Here is a 21,668-nt window from a genome sequence, read left to right as displayed (position 1 = left end):
GAAGAGTCTAAGGCAGATATGAGTACGCTGATGTAATTTATTGTTGCACACTTCGAATGATGCACTGCCAATTTAACAGTTTACGTCAGAACTTCGAATTTGAATCAAAGAAAGTTTAATATCGTTTTTTTTTTTAATGTCAATCATTGGGATGGCCAACTCGGCAACTGATTACCATAATTGCCTTTTGTTTATTTAGTCTTAAGGAATTAAAATCGGGATTATATATAAAATGTCCGGCTGGCTAAAAATAATTTTGGAAGCCCTGCTCATACCTCTGAAGTTGTTTTAGCTGCATGCTGATGATATTCCAGTTAAAACATTCATTTTTATGAAAAGTTTAATCAGCTCATTTTCAAACCTGAACTTATTAATTTACCTTTTTAATAACAGTTAAATCATCCATCATGTACACATTGCCATAGTCACCAAAGGTTGTCATGGTTTCACCGTATTTAGCATGATCTCGTCTGTAGTGTTCATCTAACTGTAAAATCAAAGAAAGAAAAGTTACATGTTTTTTTGAAAAAAATATTTTTTAATTTACTATATGGCATTGGTTTGCTCATTGTTGAAGGATGTTTGCGACTTATACTTGCTTTCATCAGCATCATCTCTGGTGGATAGTTTTACAGTCCAATTCCATGGATTTTAGGCATTCCAGGTTTTTTCAGTTACCCTGATAATAAGATTGGTAACATTTAAAATTCTTATTACAAAAATATTTTGTAGATGAAGCCTTTACAACTGCAGTGTTTCTGATGTATACATATAATCACTTACAAAAAACCATTTTAGTACTCTGAGCAAAAATCCAAAGTGTTTATGATCAAAACAGACACAAACTAAAAAGCTGTGGTTTGCTAGCCATCCAATATAATTCTAATACAGAACTATTGAAAGACTTATTTGCCAAGGTCATATCATTATAGGCTGCACACATTCATTGGGAATGATCAAAATAAGTGTTTTAACTTTTATTTATAGAAACAGTAGCCATGTTGTAATGTCAACAGCAACATTGAATGTGATTCTGATGCTAGACATCTTATTATGGATGTTTCCTTTCATTTTTTTCCAAATTGTTCTATGGTTTCATAGGGAACAGACTTAAATTCACAGAAGAACCATTAATTGAAATAAATGATACACAGGGCTCATATCGATCCTATGTACCAGGTTAGCTATAAAAGATATGAAATGTAATTAAAGGTTTTCTGGACGTGATTTTTTCAATAGTTATCCTCCTTAATATTTTCTAACAATACCTGTTCTGTCTATATAACATCCTTCATTGATTGGTGTAAGATCAAACTTACCTTGTAAAATTTATGGGGTTTTAGATTTGGAGGAAATGCAGTTGCAGACATTACAGGTGTATCATAATATCTCTTCAGAGCTCTGTACACAAACTCTCCCCTTGGTTGGTCAGAAAACCTTCAAAGAAAATATATTTTAATCATGCCACCTTACATCCTGATGTCTTATTTAAACGAAACTGTGACCTTAAAACATGTTCAAAACAGTTTAGTTTACCCGTTTTATTTGCTTAAAAGTGACCTGATGACCTGAGGCAACTTTTAAATGTGACCTTTTGACCCAAAGGGGGTACGCAAATCATTCTTTGTACAACAAACTTTAAATTGGCTGGCCAGAAAACCTTCAAAGAAAATATAATTAATCATACAATTATCAATAAATTACTGAAGACACTGAAGATAAGATGAAGTTATTGATAAGTTACTGTACAGTTCAATCCATCTTATGCCAGGGTATATTGCCATAAACCCTTACTTTCTGTGGATTCATTATTATTCCTTTAGTGCCAATTTTGAGGTTTTCTTGGGTAAAGGCAAAATGAATTTTTCTCTATTTTTTGTATTTTTTGCCATTATTCTCTATATTCTGTAAACCTCATCCAGGGGCTCTTTTCACAATATATGGGCAATGTGTCCGATGCCCCCGTTTGCATATGATGTTATAAAGAGACATAACTCAAGAACTGTAAAAGTGACGCTACCCAAATTTGTACTTGATCAGAGTTTTGTGGTAATTAGCATTGTGTATACGTTTCATAACATTTAGTTGAGGCAAACTTAAGTTAGAGAACCGAAACAAAAAATCCAGCAATTTTTCCATTTGTAAAGGGGCAAAACAATAAAAGTGACGCCACCAAAGTTCTAACTTGATCTGTGTTTTAAGGTAATAACCATTGTGTATAAGTTTCATAACATTTGGTTGAGGCACACTTTAGTTAGAGAACAGAAACGGAAAATTCAGCCATTTTTCCATTTGTAAAGGGGCATAACTCTAGAACAGTAAAAGTGACGCCACCAAAATTCAAACTTGATCTGTCTTTTGTGGTAATAAGCATTTGTATAACATTTGGTTGAGGCAAACTAAAGTTAGAGAACGGAAACGAAAAATTCAGCCAATTTTCCATTTGTAAAGGGCATAACTCTAGAACGGTGAAAGTGACACCACCAAAATTCAAACTTGATCTGTCTTTTGTGGTGATAAGCATTGTGTATAAGTTTCATAACATTTGGTTGAGGCAAACTAAAGTAAGAGAACGGAAACCAATTCTAGGACTTATGGACGGACGTACAGCAGACAAGGGTAAAACTTAATGCCCCCTTTTGTCAGGCGGGGGCAAAAAAAAATCTTATGACTAAAATTTATCTTAAGTTATACTGAAATGTTCATGACTTATTAGTATTTTTACTTATGATATTTTGTGAAATGAGTCACAGGCCCATATAGAAATTGACTCAGCAGGTGGGAGATACTAACACTGTATCATAGAAATTTTAAGTTACATGATGCTGTTACCCTGGATACTTACTCAGCAGATAGGAAGTAACACCATTTCACTGCACACTTCAGCTCATCACATGGTGCTGTTGAATGCTTGCCTAGACCATAACATAGATCATTCACATCTGGGCAGCAGCCATACGGCCATTGTCCATCCAGAGTATGATTAAGACCTATAAAACCTTCTCTAACCTGTAAATAAAAAGAAACACATGATACAGGTTTGATATGGCCATTGTCCATCCACAGTATGATTAAGGCCTATAAAACCTTCTCTAACCTGTAAATAAAGAGAAACACATGATAAAGGTGTGATATGGCCACTGTCCACCTAGAGTATGATTAAGACCTATGAAACCTTCTCTAACCTGTAAATAAAGAGAAACACATGATACAGGTGTGATATGGCCATTGTCCATCCAGAGTATGATTAAGACCTATGAAACCTTCTCTAACCTGTAAATAAAGAGAAACACATGATAAAGGTGTGATATGGCCACTGTCCACCTAGAGTATGATTAAGACCTATGAAACCTTCTCTATTTGTAAATAAAGAGAAACACATGATACAGGTGTGATATGGCCATTGTCCATCCAGAGTATAATTAAGGCCTATAAAACCTTCTCTAACCTGTAAATAAAGAGAAACACATGATAAAGGTGTGATATGGCCACTGTCCACCTAGAGTATGATTAAGACCTATGAAACCTTCTCTAACCTGTAAATAAAGAGAAACACATGATAAAGGTGTGATATTGCCACTGTCCACCTAGAGTATGATTAAGACCTATGAAACCTTCTCTAACCTGTAAATAAAGAGAAACACATGATACAGGTGTGATATGGCCATTGTCCATCCAGAGTATGATTAAGGCCTATAAAACCTTCTCTAACCTGTAAATAAAGAGAAACACATGATAAAGGTGTGATATGGCCACTGTCCACCTAGAGTATGATTAAGACCTATGAAACCTTCTCTAACCTGTAAATAAAGAGAAACACATGATAAAGGTGTGATATGGCCACTGTCCACCTAGAGTATGATTAAGACCTATGAAACCTTCTCTAACCTGTAAATAAAGAGAAACACATGATACAGGTGTGATATGGCCATTGTCCATCCAGAGTATGATTAAGACCTATAAAACCTTCTCTAACCTGTAAATAAAGAGAAACACATGATACAGGTGTGATATGGCCACTGTCCATCCAGAGTATGATTAAGACCTATAAAACCTTCTCTAACCTGTAAATAAAGAGAAACACATGATATAGGTGTGATATGGCCACTGTCCACCTAGAGTATGATTAAGACCTATGAAACCTTCTCTAACCTGTAAATAAAGAGAAACACATGATACAGGTGTGATATGGCCATTGTCCATCTAGAGTATGATTAAGACCTATAAAACCTTTTCTAACCTGTAAATAAAGAGAAACACATGATACAGGTGTGATATGGCCATTGTCCATCCAGAGTATGATTAAGACCTATAAAACCTTCTCTAACCTGTAAATAAAGAGAAACACATGATAAAGGTGTGATATGGCCACTGTCCACCTAGAGTATGATTAAGACCTATGAAACCTTCTCTAACCTGTAAATAAAGAGAAACACATGATATAGGTGTGATATGGCCACTGTCCACCTAGAGTATGATTAAGACCTATGAAACCTTCTCTAACCTGTAAATAAAGAGAAACACATGATACAGGTGTGATATGGCCATTGTCCATCCAGAGTATGATTAAGACCTATAAAACCTTTTCTAACCTGTAAATAAAGAGAAACACATGATACAGGTGTGATATGGCCATTGTCCATCCAGAGTATGATTAAGACCTATAAAACCTTCTCTAACCTGTAAATAAAGAGAAACACATGATAAAGGTGTGATATGGCCACTGTCCACCTAGAGTATGATTAAGACCTATGAAACCTTCTCTAACCTGTAAATAAAGAGAAACACATGATATAGGTGTGATATGGCCACTGTCCACCTAGAGTATGATTAAGACCTATGAAACCTTCTCTAACCTGTAAATAAAGAGAAACACATGATATAGGTGTGATATGGCCACTGTCCACCTAGAGTATGATTAAGACCTATGAAACCTTCTCTAACCTGTAAATAAAGAGAAACACATGATACAGGTGTGATATGGCCATTGTCCATCCAGAGTATGATTAAGACCTATAAAACCTTTTCTAACCTGTAAATAAAGAGAAACACATGATACAGGTGTGATATGGCCATTGTCCATCCAGAGTATGATTAAGACCTATAAAACCTTCTCTAACCTGTACAAAAAAGAGAATCACATTATATAGGTATGCAATTACCTGGTTTATGTAAATTCAGATTAATATGTTTTGTGCATGCAGTTTGTTTACTGTCTTGTTGACATTAACCCACATCTAGTTTTATTCATATGATAAATAATCAAATCTTGACACTTATAAAAAATTATCTTATCTCATATATGTTGAAGGTTTTTACTGAATATCCATTCAAGAAAGAGAGCTGCATATTTTTTCTTCAAATATGACAATGTTCCTACCACAAGGACAATGTCCAATACAATGTCAGTTATGTGAAGGAGATCCTAAAGTAAAATGGAAGTGTCTGGACTGTGACTTATTGATGTGTAGTAAATGTAAAGATAAAGTTCATTCTAAATTCAAGTCGGAAAAAGTACATAGAATCATTGACATATAAAGGAAGTGGGCCAACAAAGCAAGGGTGTGGACCAACAGGACAAAGAAATGTCTGGTTGCCCACAAGCAGGAGTCAGCAGTTCTCCAAATCATGTTAAACTAATAAACATTAAAGAATACCAGAACAAAATGGTGGACATCAAGTTTTTGGCAGTATCTCTAGATGGTTCATTATGGATTGGTGATGGAGATCAGGAGGAAGGTTTTCGTCTTTTTACATCATATACAGCACTACAGAATATAAAGCTTGTAGGGGATAAAGTGAACATCATATCAAGTTTTAACATCAATGTATTTGGTGTAGCTGTTACTCCTACCAATGACATCCTACTGGCTACAGGGAATTCAACACTAAAGCAGATCAAGGCTGGATCTAATAGAGTGACAGATTCTGTATACTGTGAGGATACATGTAATGTCTGGAGAGTTCATGTGACCAAAGATGGCAGAGTCGTAGTAGGTGGAGATAAAGTGGTTGTTGTTATGGATACATATGGTAACCATTTGAAAAGATATATAGAAGTTAAAAACAATAAACCTATATTTGATGGATATATTCTGTCTATAACCAGTACCCATAATGGAAATATTTTTGTTGTCCAGGCATATCATAATCCAAGAGTGGTTGTGTTAGGTAAAGGAGATATCATCAATTATTACACAGGGGGTCATCCTTCCATCAACAGTCACAGCAAGTTTCAACCACAGTCTGTAATAACCACACCAATGGACAATGTTATTGTAGCTGACTTAAGCAGTCATACACTACATACATGACATATACTTGACAATACTGGTCATCTTCTGACCACCTACAATACCAAAGACAAAGGTATAGAATATCCAAATTCTCTAGCCATCACTATGGAAGGACCCTTTGCAGTGTTATATATAGGATGTGGTACGTCACATGAAGAAAGTTCTGACACTGGAAAGCTGTATAAAATAAACATTATAGGTTGTTAAACCTGTGCTGTCAACAAACAAGACAATCATGAAAATCTAAAATGTGATCTTGATGTAAAATGTTAGCTGTATATAAATGTAACATATTATATGGATATATATATATATATATATGCGTGTATGTTATCGGTAAATGTTGTAAAAAGTATTTCTTTTGATTCTTTTCATTATAATACAACAGTGATTACACTTCAAAGTGCATTCTTGTTAAAAAACACAAAGATGTAGCATGAAAAGTCTTATGAATATAATTAGGTTAAAACTGATATAAAACTAAAAGTCAAATAAGAATAATTTTGTATGTGTTATTATTGCCAAAGAGATGAGAGAGAGGCGAAGGATACCAAAAGGGACATTCAAACTCACAAGTCGAAAATTAACTGACAACGCCATGGCTAAAAAAGAAAAAGACAAACAGACAAACAACAGTACACAAAACACAACATAGAAAACTTAAGACCGAGCAACACGTACCCCACCAAAAACTGGGGGTGATCTCAGGTGCTCTGGAAAGGTACGCAAATCCTGCTCCACATGTGGCACCCGCCGTGTTGCTCATGTATGAACAAACCCGGTGATATGTCTAATTTGGTAGATCACATTCGAGGGAAAGGTGACGAGATAGTAGTTACAACAATTGGAACATATCCGTCGTCATCTGTGAAACAGATATTCCATAATGGAAATGAATGGTATTGACAATGTTTAGCTCACCAGTAATAACGTGGCCAGCCTGATTATATATGAATTGGGAATCGCACAGGTGCAATCAGGAGGTTTAGACTTGAAGTCATCAATATTGAGATCCTGCAACATGTGTTTGCAATTAAAAATTTTAGTTTCAATTGGTTTGGTATAGGTATAAGAAATGATAGGTACAGACTGATCTTTAAGATAGGGTGGTATTTTCGATTGATACAACTGAGAATGGAAATGGGGAATATGTCAAAGAGACAACAACCCGACCAAAGAGCATTATAATGAAGGATATTACCCAAGTTGACGGCATCAAGACCTTTGTTGGCGAAGAAAAGGTTTAGAAAGGATCTTTTCTCCTTTTCATCTTTTCCTACGTCGAGGAGTAGTGCTGAAAATGTTCATCACATTCACCGAGCTGCAGGAAGGACTAGATAGAATACCTATACCATCAATTTTGTCATTGTAACCATATGGTGTTGCAGTTCCCAATTGTTGAATCCAGTAGTTTTCTTTACCTATCCACCAGAGACCAAATAATGTGGATGTGAACAACTAAACTTATAAAAGAGAGGTGAAAGATACCAAAGGGATATTCAAACTCATAGTAAAAGAGAGGTGAAAGGTATCAAAGGGATATTCAAACTCATAGTAAAAGAGAGGTGAAAGGTATCAAAGGGATATTCAAACTCATAGTAAAAGAGAGGTGAAAGATATCAAAGGGATATTCAAACTCATAGTAAAAGAGAGGTGAAAGGTATCAAAGGGATATTCAAACTCATAGTAAAAGAGAGGTGAACGATATCAAAGAGATATTCAAACTCATAGTAAAAGAGAGGCGAACGATATCAAAGAGATATTCAAACTCATAGTAAAAGAGAGGAACTCATAGTAAAAGAGAGGTGAACGATATCAAAGAGATATTCAAACTCATAGTAAAAGAGAGGTGAAAGGTATCAAAGGGATATTCAAACTCATAGTAAAAGAGAGGTGAAAGGTATCAAAGGGATATTCAAACTCATAGTAAAAGAGAGGTGAAAGGTATCAAAGGGATATTCAAACTCATAGTAAAAGAGAGGTGAAAGGTATCAAAGGGATATTCAAACTCATAGTAAAAGAGAGGTGAAAGATATCAAAGGGATATTCAAACTCATAGTAAAAGAGAGGTGAAAGGTATCAAAGGGATATTCAAACTCATAGTAAAAGAGAGGTGAAAGGTATCAAAGGGATATTCAAACTCATAGTAAAAGAGAGGTGAAAGGTATCAAAGGGATATTCAAACTCATAGTAAAAGAGAGGTGAAAGGTATCAAAGGGATATTCAAACTCGTAGTAAAAGAGAGGTGAAAGATATCAAAGGGATATTCAAACTCATAAGTCGAAAAACAAACAATGCCATGGCAAAAAAGGTAAAACAATCAATAGACAAACAATAGTATAAGAGAAGTAACTTGTAACATCAAACAGTGCTGTTTTAAAAACTACTGGTGAAATTTCTATTTTTTTTCAATGCATTTCTTACTCTGATGAGCCAAATTTTGTTGATTTTAAATTGATTCCAAATCTTTTGTTGCTCCTATATTTAACTAAGTCTTGTTTAAGAAAAGGATCAGACTCAAATTATCAGGTTTCACAGGGTATTTTTTTTAATGGAGAATTGTCTATATATATATATAATGAGCACTTAAATATTTGGAAAGATATATAACATATCGTAAACATCTTTAAAAAATCTTTAATTGCATAATGGGAGATGTATAACTTCAATATATTGTGAATATATCACATATAGGTGTACAAACTTTCTTGATTCATGGAGTTGAAAACACATTAACAGTTGCCATGCAAAAAGCTCATAAAAATAACAAGAAATTATAGATGCTGGGAAATTTAATTCATAAAAAGCATTAATACAATCCCTTAATTCTATCTGAAGTCTCTGTGTTAGGTACTTCTCCATAATTAGCTGCCAGGGAGAAGTCATTTCTCCCTTAAATTCTGAAATTTTGTGAACCATGATATCTGTGGAACAAACATTCTATACCCATTATTCTGTTAGGAACAAACAAGGTTATTTTTCTTCTAGTTGAAATAATCTTCCAGGATATTTCTTTCATTTGAAAATGAACTGTTAGCTATTTTCAACTAATGATACAAGCATGATAAGTATTAGGAAAACAAGAAGTTGGTGAGTGATAATTGTGTAAATGCCATGCAAGGTAGGGCATGCTCAATTACTAAAAATAAATGTGATGAAAATTTCTTAAATGGCCATATCCTAAATTGCCCATTTGACCATGTTTACTTGTTAAGGTAGATCATAAGTATATACTTTTTGAGATAGAATTTTCTTATACTTTGCCAAAAGGAAGATTTTACTATGCTTTTTTCAAAAATACAATAAAAAGTATGGGTCACCGTGCTATTTTCCAAGCTATGAGTCGTTGAAAATTGCCTAAATTTGGTGAGATTGTTCATGAAAAAACACATTTGTGTGAATAAAAAAAAATCTATGAGATAGAATTTTGAAATAAATTGTAAGATAGGTTTTATGACATGTTTTTATAATATGTTTTAAGAAAATAAAAAGAAAAAATGGTGTCACCGAACTTGTTTTCTTGCTACAAGTAAAAATAAAAAATTTCCCTACCAGTCCAGTATATATTTTTTACTAAAAGAGTTATCTCCCCTTAAATGGCTTATTTGATAAAAATGATTCTTAAAACACAAAATTTTATATTTGTTTAAATATTTTGAATAATACAATAAATCACCAAGTTTTCTTTATATAAATAAACAATCTAACGTTTAAATTGCAAATCTGTCTCCAAATTTGCTGATTTGGGGAAATAACTAGACCATTTTTGTACTGAAATTGTACAATCCAAGATGGCGGTATACCATGAATCTACCTTAAGTCCTATTGTTGTAACAGAGGCAGAGCTGATTATTCAAACAGAGACAGAAATCTTCAGCCATAAGGGATAATAATTCAATTGATGTTTACGTTCCATTTCTCAAATACTTAAGATAGAAAATTAAATATGTTTATTACATTGGTAGCAATGAATTACATTGACTTCCCAGTCAAATAAAAACAGATAATTTCACATGTGAAATAAACGTGGTTATTTCACTCTCTGACGTCATACAACAATAGGCGTTGTCAAGACGTCGATATCGTCGTATCAAAACAAATTGTGAATGCGTAGAAAAAAGATATAGTTCCTTACATTTTCTACTTTAATTTCATAAAAAAAGCCATTTGACAATGTAATAAAAAGAATAACTAATCAAAGAATTCAAATAGAGAAAAATATTCAACTCATGACCGAACAACACTGATAATTAACTCATGCGATACGCGCATTCGTGAATTAATGTGTTGTTCGGTCACTTGTTGAATATTTTTCTCTATTTGAATTCTTCGATTAGTTATTCTATAATTAATGGCAGACAACAAATGCCAACTGATGAGAAAAGCTCATTGCCTCTTTGGGTTTAACAATTTCACAATGAGTCAAAGTATACAAGTTGATGGCAAATAAGATGGCTTTCAAGTGCTGCAAATAGCTCATTATGGATAGTTAAACAGCATAAACTATAAGTTACCTTTAAGCAGAATTTGATACTACAATGGACATCTCTGCACCTGGATGACTTCTCTACAGTTTCTGATGTTATTCTGGGTTGTATGACTGAAATAAAGAGAACAAATTAAGAAAAGGAGCCAACAAACAAACACCACAAGTTTATCAAAAGCAATACACATATATGACTATAAACATCTAAACCCTATAACCAGCCCCTAGGTATCTCCCATACTATTTTTCCATTGAACCAAGAGTATCAGATTGTAAAGCTGAGACCATGTTTTGGAATGTTTTACAGAAGCCATCATGATTTTTTTACAGTTATGTTTAGCTAAGCCTATCATGCCTCTGTTCCATGTCTTAGTTCTGTTCTCCTTTCCTCAATTGTTCTGAATATATACATGAATTATTTTGCGTTGGATGTTTAACAAAAATCAATAAAAATATCAATCCTTGATTCTTTTGGCAGTGTTGATGTTCCTCAATCTTTGGTTTTTGTGTAATGTTTTGGCAGGGTTCATGTTCCTCAATCTTTGCTGTTTGTGTAATGTTTTGGCAAGGTTCATGCTCCTCAATCTTTGGTTTTCATGGTTTTTGTGTAATGTTTTGGCAGGGTTCATGTTCCTCAATCTTGGATTTTTGCGTAATTTTTTTGTTGGAAATAAGCTAACAATAATTTACTATGATATATTATATACATGTTGAATTATTTTTCATTGTAAACACCAAATCTACTTTTATTTACTTAATAAAATAATGTGGTTAATTGTCATAAGATTTCATTAACAAAAGAAGGGAACAGTTTACTAGTAAGTACCCTATAACACATGTCTAAAGCTTTTTTTAAAAAATACTTCATATTGAAAGGGAGATAACTGTAAAATTTCAAGGTTGTTAAACAATGTTAAATATACCAATTGTTTGACTTCACATCAAATTTCAAACGTCTGAAAAAGAAATTCTATTCATATTGATACAGAAGTACTTTGAGATTGCTTTAAGTTATTGTCTCAGAGTAATCTTTGGTATTTAATATTATTTATTATTTGTTTGCAGGAACTTTAGCTTTTGTAATCCAGATATTACTGAGTTAAGTACTTTTTCTGTATAATTTTATTTGTAGGTACATTTATCATGTTTATCAACCTTTTAAAACTCAACTTATCTAAACCATTTTGTAAACTAGAGGCTCTTAAGAGACTGTGTCGCTCACCTGGATCTATGAGCATTTTGAGCATAGAAGATTAGAATATATTTCATGACTGCAATCGCATTGTTGTTGATCTTATACATGTTATACAGTTGTATTGCTGATATTTTTTTCTGTTTTTTCTGTTTCTCGCTATCTACTACAGTTTTTGCACAAAATACAAAAAATTTGTAAGGGGTTCCGTATAACTCTGTGTCTTGCCTGCAACTACTGCTGTCAGTGTAAAAGTGTAATGTTGACATAAGAAGTGAGTCCATTTATTAGCAAAATACAGAATTTATACAAAAATTCAAACTGTTTATTTAGATGCTATTTCTTTGTTTTGAAGATTTAGCTTCAGTCTAAGTTTCATAACAAGCCAAGACAGCTTACAAATTTATCTTGTCAAAATAATATAATCCCAGATGTCTGTACAAGTTAACTGTAAAATAAACTAAGTCCATCTATCAGACAAATACTGAAAATGAAAAAAATATATTTTCAAAAGTTTGCTTCAGACATTATTACTAAACATGCTAAATGATCCTAAAAAAGCTTCTGCCAATGTTTCAGAAAATTGTATACGTATGAACATGATGAATGTTTGACAAAGTAATTGATGTGTAACAAACTTTAACCCCAGACTGTATCTACTTGTTAACTGTAATAAAAACTAAGTCCATATTTGAGGGGCCTGATGGGTTATTTTCGTTCTTCGTGATCGGCGCATTTTCGCTATCGTGATCCGTTTTTTTACAGATTTTTTTTTTTTTTATATTTTCGTGATCCGTGATCATGGAAATTTTTTTTCTGTGAATCGTGATTGACAAAAAAATCAACTCGTGAATCGTGATGAGACCCCCCCATCAGGCCCCTCATATTTATAAGTAAAATAAAGAAAAAATGAAAATAAATATTTTCAAAATCTTGCTCTGGATACTGTCTTTTTATCAATTCTAACTTGACATCTCACTAATATTTACCATAAGTGTAATCTCTTGGACTTGGTGTAATAGGACTTTCTATTAAATTTAACTTGACATCTCACTAATATTTACCATAAGTGTAATCTCTTGGACTTGGTGTAATAGGACTTTCTATTAATTTTAACTTGACATCTTACTAATATTTACCATAAGTGTAATCTCTTGGACTTGGTGTAAAAGGACTTTCTATTAATTTTAACTTGACATCTCACTAATATTTACCATAAGTGTAATCTCTTGGACTTGGTGTAATAGGACTTTCTATTAATTTTAACTTGACATCTCACTAATATTTACCATAAGTATAATCTCTTGGACTTGGTGTAATAGGACTTTCTATTAATTCTAACTTGAGATCTTCACTGATGTTCTGTTGCTGCAGAATCTCTCTTGTCATATAATCTTTACAACTTTTATAATCAAAATAATCCACCCCTGAAGACATCAAGTGACTATGATCTGTCTCTGATGCTGTAGTTCTACTGAAAATACCAGTATCAACTGATTCATGTATGGGTGATTGTGGGAGGCATGTGGCAAATGCTGGTGGAGATTGAGATTTCAATTCATCTCGGGTTTTACAGTACTTTTTCTGTACATGTTTAAGAGAGTCTGAAGTGTCAGAAGACGATCCACTAGAACTGTTACGACAGTCGTTTAACAATACATCAAAGTTTGGTATTTGTATGGAGGAATTACTATCATCACTAGATGAGATCTGAATGGATGGCTGACTTGATTTGTTTTGATTGGGTGACTGAACTGATGAACTGCTGCCTGAATGACTATCTTTAGATCCACCATTAATAGGAGGCGTGTCTATTGTTAATGATGATTGACTTATTGCACTTAAATTTGGTATCAAATCATGTTGTTTGTGTTTGTTTCCACTTTTAACGGTTATTTTTTCACTGTCAGATTCATTGCTACTTGGACTTAACAAGCCAACAAGATTGTCTTCTTTACAAGGATTACAACTTGTCATACCATCAATCTGATCTGATATCTGCTGGTCTAAACTGCTTCTCTGTTCATCAAAACTCTTTCTTTTTTTATCACTGTTTGCTCCTTGATGTTCAATACTGCTTTCCCCATGCTCTAAACCCTCTTGATTAAAACTCCCCCCATCAAAAACAGATCCCTGACTCAACTGAGATTGGACTGAGCTAGCCTTATCACTTTCTCCAGTACCGTAGCCACTTGAACGGAATTCACGCCTCTTTCTATCTGCATCTGAAGAGCTGTCGTCATCATCGACTTTACTTTCAACAGAAATGTCTTCAGTTTTTTTCTCATTTAAACTGAAACTGACAGACCGTGACAATTTTGGATTTTTTTGGCTATTCTGTCGTAAGATAGATATTTGTTCTTTGGTGGTGGCAATCGATTGCACTGGTTCGTTAGAACTAGCTGTACTTGACTTGTTGGAAGATGAACTGACAACATCCGGTGAATTATCTGACAGGTTCTGTCTACGACTTTTGAAACTGTCGGTTTCATTTTCTAATCCCTTAGGAACAATATCAGGTAAACTAAGTGATCTTCTTATCCCTGTGTCCTCCAAGTTGTCAGATTCACGTGATCTACGATAAATCTCACGTCTCAGTTGAGCACTTGAGTTACTGTCCTCACTACTATCATAACTGTCAGAACCAGGAACCACTTGGTCAGAATTCCTCATGAATACATCATCATTTCCAGGTGCTATCACATCATCTTCATTTGTCTGAATGAAGACCTCATCAACCTGATCAATTGATTTCCTTACAACATGGTCATTGTTTGCAGGAAAGACTTCATCGACAACCTGTTCATTGGTCGGCTGAAAGACCTTATCAGTGGATTTCCCTTTGTCCTGATCATCTGAATCATCTTCTCCACTTCCAAACAAATCTTCATCAGCCACTGATATCTGAGCTGCCAGTAATGATGGACGATTGCCAACATTCAATTTTTGGGCCATTTCTATATCTAAGGTGACCACATGTCATTTACTCTGACCACTGCATGAGACCAGCAATACAGCTTCTACATTTTATCAATCTACAAATAAATACAAATAATAAGTACAAATTGAAATAGTTCAATATAAACTGTTGAAGAAAGAAATGTAAAGTACACTGTCAAAGTTTGTAAGTTATGTCCCATTACAAAATGTACGAGTGTTTTGTCTTAATTTTTTTCAACCTAATTTCTTTTCCCTTTTTTCAGTCTACATGATCCTAGGTCAGAATATATTGTCATATAGTGTCAGTATACTATTCCCAGCATTATCTAAGAAGTTGTAAAATGAAATTTTGAATGGATATCATAATAGTAGAGAAAGGGCTTTTATTATTGTTCACTTCACCAGTTTGGTGGCAATCATTACATTGTCCACTTCACCAGTTTGGTGGCAATCATTGCATTGTCCACTTCACCAGTTTGGTGGCAATCATTGCATTGTCCACTTCACCAGTTTGGTGGCAATCATTACATTGTCCACTTCACCAGTTTGGTGGCAATCATTGCATTGTCCACTTCACCAGTTTGGTGGCAATCATTACATTGTCCACTTCACCAGTTTGGTGGCAATCATTGCATTGTCCACTTCACCAGTTTGGTGGCAATCATTACATTGTCCACTTCACCAGTTTGGTGGCTATCATTACATTATCCCACCTAGTGGTTACATAACATGATGGAGTTTACCCTAGATGCATCGATGTGTCATGTGAAGTAAAATTGGAATCATACCGTCATGACCGTGATACACAAAGGAAATTGTTGCATTTGGACACAGCTATATACCTTAAAACATTTGTACTGGTTTATATTTGGCCACAATGCATATATATACATGTCAATTTTTAGAGAAAAAGTATGTACTGCATAGTTATCCTTGTCTCAAAAAATCTAATGCAAATGCAGCTATAGTAAAATATTTGAATATGTTACATGATTTAATTGACCAGCAAATCTTAAAAATCATAGAGATTATAAACTTTTTTCATGAAAACCAGAAAAAAAACATCCGCAAATGTTGCGTCAATTTTTTTGAAGAGCTTAGAAAGTGAAGAAAAGACAGAGAAGAAGTTATATATCCTTTATTAACTAACAATTTTGTGATAAATGCCAATCATTAAGACCAGGGAATCACAAATACATGTAATGCAAAATTGATGTGCACTGCTGGTACATGTATTTTGTCCCAACCCTACTTTGTAGAACTAATATATATGACACCATCTTGAAAATTTGGTTACTTTCAACACTTCAACCTACATGTGCATGTTGATGAACAAATTTATATTTATCCTATACAAAAGGGAAGATAAACAAAGGGCAATAACAAATCACACACCTGTGTAGTCCTTAGACAGCAAAGGAAATCAGCTAAAACATCATGTTCAACATCAAAATGAGCAAGAAAAAGTATAGAGGGTCAAAAGTGGCATTTACCTTGTTCATGTTTTTTTTTCTCATGTAACATACTAGTAGTCATGATCATGATGATAATTGAACAGATATTTTATTTTAATTACAGTGGATAAGAAAGAGTAAGAGTAACTTTGTTATTGTTCATGCTGTTCACCAGTTTTCACACTGAATAGACAAGTGTCTATCTGACTCTATCATCATGAAAATACGGTATCAAAATCAAAGAATACTTTTTCTTTATAAATAGAAAAAAGAAGATGTGGTATGAGTGCCAATGAGACAACTCTCCATCCAAGTCACAATGTGTAAAAAGTAAATCCACTAGAACATTGTAGAAACAATAATATAGTTGAATTGTCATTATCATGATCATAATCATGCTTGTGAAAACAACTGAATGACAAAGTTATATTAATAAGAGAATCAATTTCACTGTTCCTCCCTGTCTTCTTTTTGTTTATTGTAATTCTGGATTAAGATACACAAGGAGGAATTGCTTTCTAAAGTTACAATACATCATGCAAGACTAAAACTGTTTGACATATTTACACTAAATCTATTAGATGTGTACTAAAAAACTGGATTGGCTTTGAACTAGTTTCAGTAACTGCAAGTACATGTACTCTCAGATCCATACTTTAGTGTCATAAGTGTTTTTGTAAGTTGTTGTTGTGATTTGAATCGATCTGACAAGTTAAGCCCTTTACAACTGATTTTTATATTTTCTTAGGTTGTGCTTGTTGCACCACTGTTCCAGGTCAAAGGATGGTTGGTGTGCCGGCAACTATGTTTAACCCCACTACATTCTGTATATAATATGCCTATCCCAAGTCAGGAGCCCGCAATTCAGTGGTTGTCAATTTTTGTTGTATATCATGTTTGTTTTCTGTTTGTTGTTTTTTATATATAAATCAAACTGTTGGTTTTCTTGTTTGAATTGTTTTACAATTTGTCATGTCAAGGCCTTTTATAGCTTGCTAAGCGGTATGGGTTTTTTCACTATTAAAGGCCGTACGGTGACCCATAGTTGCTAACATCTATGTAATTTGGTCTCTGGTGGATAGTTGTATCATTGGCAATCATATCACATCCCCTTATTTTATAAGCATATCACGTAGTATACTCCCTTAATGTCCTAAGGATCTGTAGGTAAACAATTTAATCACTTTTTCTAAGGTTATTTCCTTTTTAAGATAAGGGGTTCAGCATGGTAGGTTAACCGCGATGAATATGATGAAGTGTAGGAAATTTGGAATGCCACAGATAAAATAGAAAATGTCATGTATAAATGTATATAAATAAAAGAACAGAGTTCCAATGTCCCCCGCGTTGCACTTATTTAATATTTCCAAGGGGCATAACTCTTTTTTTTAAAAAGTGGATCGTCCACCACATTATAAAACTTGTCCGAGATATTGCTGATATTAACCTATAGTATGAGTTTTATAAAAATCTGGCAAGAATTGTACCCGTGAGAGTGTTGAGGCCATTTTTTTTATAAATTTAATATTTCCAAGGGGCATAACTCTTTTAAAAAAAGTCGATCGTCCACCATTTTAGAGCTCATCCGAGATATTGCTGATATTAACCTAAAGTATAAGTTTTATAAAAATCTGGAAAGAATTGTACCCGTGAGAGCACTAACAAAGCCATTTTTTTCATAAATTTAATATTTCTAAGGGCATAACTCTTTTAAAAAAAGTTGATCGTCCACCATTTTAGAAATTGTCCTTGATATTGCTGATGTTAACCTATAGTATAAGTTTTATAAAAATTTGACTAGAATTGTACCTGTGAGAGCGCTAACGAGGCCATTTTCCATAAATTTAATATTTCCAAGGGGCATAACTCTTTTCAAAAAAGTTGATCGTCCACCATTTTAGAACTTGTCCGAGATATTGCTGATATTAACCTATAATATAAGTTTTATAAAAATCTACCCGTGAGAGCACTAACAAGACCGGAGGGACACAGGGACGGACAGACGGACGTACGCCCGGTATTTCCATCTCCCCCGCAAGGCGTAACGCTGGGGACAAAAAAGGGGGCAGAAATTTGGAATGCCACAGAAAAGTGAGAGAATGTCATGCATGTCATGTATAAGGAAAAGGGGGAAGAAATATGGAATGCCACAGAAAAGTGAGGGTTTGTCATATACATAGGAAAGGGGTAGAAATTTGGAATGCCACATAAAAGTGAGCGTATAATGTCATGTATACATACATACATAGGAAAGGGGACAGAAATTTGAAATGTTACAGAAAATCGAACGTATGTCATGTATATATAGGCATGATAGGATAGGGGGCAGAAATTTGGAAGCCACAGAAAAGTGAGGGTATGTCATGTACAAAGAAAAGGGGGAAGAAATTTGGAATTCCACAGAAAAGTGAGGGTATGTCATATACATAGGAAAAGGGGCAGAAATTTGGAATGCCACATAAAAGTGAGCGTATGTCATGTATACATAGGAAAGGGGGCAGAAATTTGGAATGTTACAGAAAAGTGAGCGTATGTCATGTATATATAGGATAGGGGGCAGACATTTGGAAGCCACAGAAAAGTGAGGGTATGTCATGTATATAGAAAGGGGCAGAAATTCGGAATGCCACAGAAAAGTGAGGGTATGTCATGTATATAGAAAAGGGGGCAGAAATTTGGAATGCTACAGAAAAGTGAGAGTATGTCATGTACATAGAAAAGTGGCAAAAATTTGGAATGCTACAGAAAAGTATGAGCTAGTATGTCATGTATAAAGGAAATGAGGCAGAAATTTGGATTGCCACAGAAAAGTGAGAGTATGTCATTTATATAGGAAAGGGGCTGAATTTGGAATGCCACAGAAAAGCGAAGGTGTGTCATGTATATAGGAAAAGGGGCAGAAATTTTGCCAAGAACAACATCCTCTCAAACTGCAGTGCAATATAGAACAATTTGTAAGGGTTCCGCGGAACCCAGTGTCTCACCTACTTTTGCTGTTAGTCGCAGGCTCAACAAAAATGGGGAAAAAATTATTAAAAGTTTTCCTCTAGATGCTATCTTTTGATTGTAAGAAGCTTCTGTCCAAGTTTGGTAAAAATCCAGATGGTTTATAAATCTAATAAATGTTTTAAAAACTTTAATTGCAGACTGTATGTAATGTTAACTGGAAGAAAAACTAAGTCCATTTATAAGTAATATACGGAAAAACAGGAAATAAATTTTTACAAAATTTCCTTCTAGCATGTCTAGATACTAGCTTTTGATCATAAACAAGCTTCTGTCCAAGTTTGGTAGAAATCCAGGATATTTTAAGAAAGTTATTAAAATTTTAAAAACTTTAACCACAGAGTGAATATTTGTGGACGCCGACGACTACAGAATGTAGGATCGCTATGTCTCGCTTTTGCGACAAAAGTCGCAGGCTCGACAAAAAGCAGTCAAAAATCAATGAATCTTTGGCTAATAATAAATGACAGCTATAGACATGTCCCCATAATAGAAGATGTGGTATGACATGTATGATTGCCAATGAGACAACTCTCCACCATAGACCAAATGATGTAGAAGTTAACAACTATAGGTCACCATACGCCTTCAACAATGAACAAAACAGTGATACCCCAGCTATAAAAGGCCCCGAAATGACAAATGTAAAACAATTCAAACATGAAACTTAATAGTTAGATTAATCTATTTCCAGCCAGCATTTTTACTACTAAACATGCTAAATAAGGCTGAAAATATATATTTACCCCTGTTTTCTGCCATCTGACCAAAATTAAAATGATAGGTAAAATAATTGATATGTTTTCTTGTCTAATGTACATTGACTATGAGGGGAAATGTTTTAAACTTTAAGTGTGCTTTACCAAAAATTTCTGGACTGCATCTGGGAACAGTATATCTAATGGGAAATGAATTTGATAGGCTTTATATCAGTATAGAATTGATAAAATCCTGAACTTTACGAGACTTCGCGAGATTTATGGATTTTGGAAGCGTCTGAATGAAAAACTATCGGAACTCCTCAATAAATTAACCACACAACTCCAAACGTTCAACAAATACAATGTATTGATAAGTTTTATCGTAAAGTAGATATATTTTGTCATATAAAATGACCAATATCAGTGTGATTTATTTGATGTGAAGTGTTTTATAATGGTTTGTGAAATTCGTGGTTACTGCAAATGCCATCGGCGCCATTTCATTATTACCCTGTTTGCATTATGTACCCTTCAGCGATGAATGACAAATTTGAAGTGACAGATTACAAATTCGATACACAAGCATCACTCATTACTTAGTTTGAATGACATTTTATTGATATTATCAGAAATTATTAAGTTAATAGCGAGTACGTATTTTACACATGTCCGTTTCCGTATCGTTTCATTTATTAACTATGACCGTCGGCTATAATTAGGTAGTGTCAAGTCCCGTCAATATACATGTTCCTGACTGTATTAAACGGAGAGGAGCGCTATAACGAAAAATGTCCATAAAATGTGTACATGTAAGGGTAGTTGGTAGTACTGCATGCACAAGGAGACAGGAAACACAACTATGCTTGTCTTGGGACCCAAGGCCAAGTACTGAAGTACCAACTTATAACAAGATTTCACAAAAGTCTAGTTAATTATGAAATGTATGTAAGGAGGAGAGAAAACTGAACAGCATGACACATAAACAACACTTAAATGCCGAAAAACGCATGCTATAGGAGACGATTTATAAATAATAGTATACTGTTGTTGTGGGAATTCCCAACAAATTTTTAATCATATTACATCTCGTTTCCTTTTACGAAGAACTGCCGATTCTACACAACCAAAATAGTTTATGTGAACTTAAACTTACCAAGCACCTTGTTGTCAACCTTTTACCTGGGTAAATTTCACATGTTCATGAACCTTGAAATTCTTAGAATCCATAACATAAACCATTCGAACGAGACTGGGAAAAGAAAATGGGTCATAGTGTTCAGAAAATCATCATTCGGAAATAACAAGACTTATCCTCGTTTTGCCCTTTACAACCAGGCTAGGGCAATGATAATTAATGTCAAGCGGTAATATTTCATGCATCCGCCCCTTTTGATCCCAAATCTCAAACGGCATTATTATGACAATTTTCCTTATTTAAATCAGAGACATTTCCCTAAGACGGAGTATAAACTGCCGAGCGAAGCGAGACGAAAAGTAATTTGAACAAATTTATGCAAAAAAACTCATAAACATCGTGAAACATGATATAATTATTATTTTTGGCGATCAAATAGGGGGCGTAAGCCCTGAACG

At 34.1% G+C, this 21,668-nt stretch overlaps 1 protein-coding gene across 2 annotated transcripts in view; it reads right to left on the bottom strand.

Annotated features, from left to right (window-relative positions):
* Positions 1–21,318, bottom strand: part of LOC127725176 (uncharacterized) — a 36,456-nt gene extending 15,138 nt beyond the window's left edge. For both annotated transcript variants that reach the window (XR_007992819.1, XM_052232024.1), the window contains exons 1-6: positions 21,229–21,318; positions 13,264–15,009; positions 10,811–10,896; positions 2,846–3,009; positions 1,320–1,437; positions 380–487 (exon numbers count right to left, since the gene is read on the bottom strand). Coding sequence is in view for 1 of the 2 variants with exons in the window: in XM_052232024.1 (XP_052087984.1) it covers positions 380–487; positions 1,320–1,437; positions 2,846–3,009; positions 10,811–10,896; positions 13,264–14,929 (2,142 nt within the window). In the remaining variant the exon portion in view is untranslated. The remainder of the gene's footprint in view (positions 1–379; positions 488–1,319; positions 1,438–2,845; positions 3,010–10,810; positions 10,897–13,263; positions 15,010–21,228) is intronic.
* Positions 21,319–21,668: the final 350 nt, after the last annotated feature.

This window comes from Mytilus californianus, unplaced genomic scaffold (genome assembly GCF_021869535.1).
Source record: "Mytilus californianus isolate M0D057914Y unplaced genomic scaffold, xbMytCali1.0.p SCAF_15, whole genome shotgun sequence".
Taxonomy (NCBI): Eukaryota; Metazoa; Mollusca; class Bivalvia; order Mytilida; family Mytilidae; genus Mytilus; species Mytilus californianus.
Note: the sequence above shows the minus strand (reverse complement) of the source record. Positions and strands in the feature narration are given on the sequence as shown.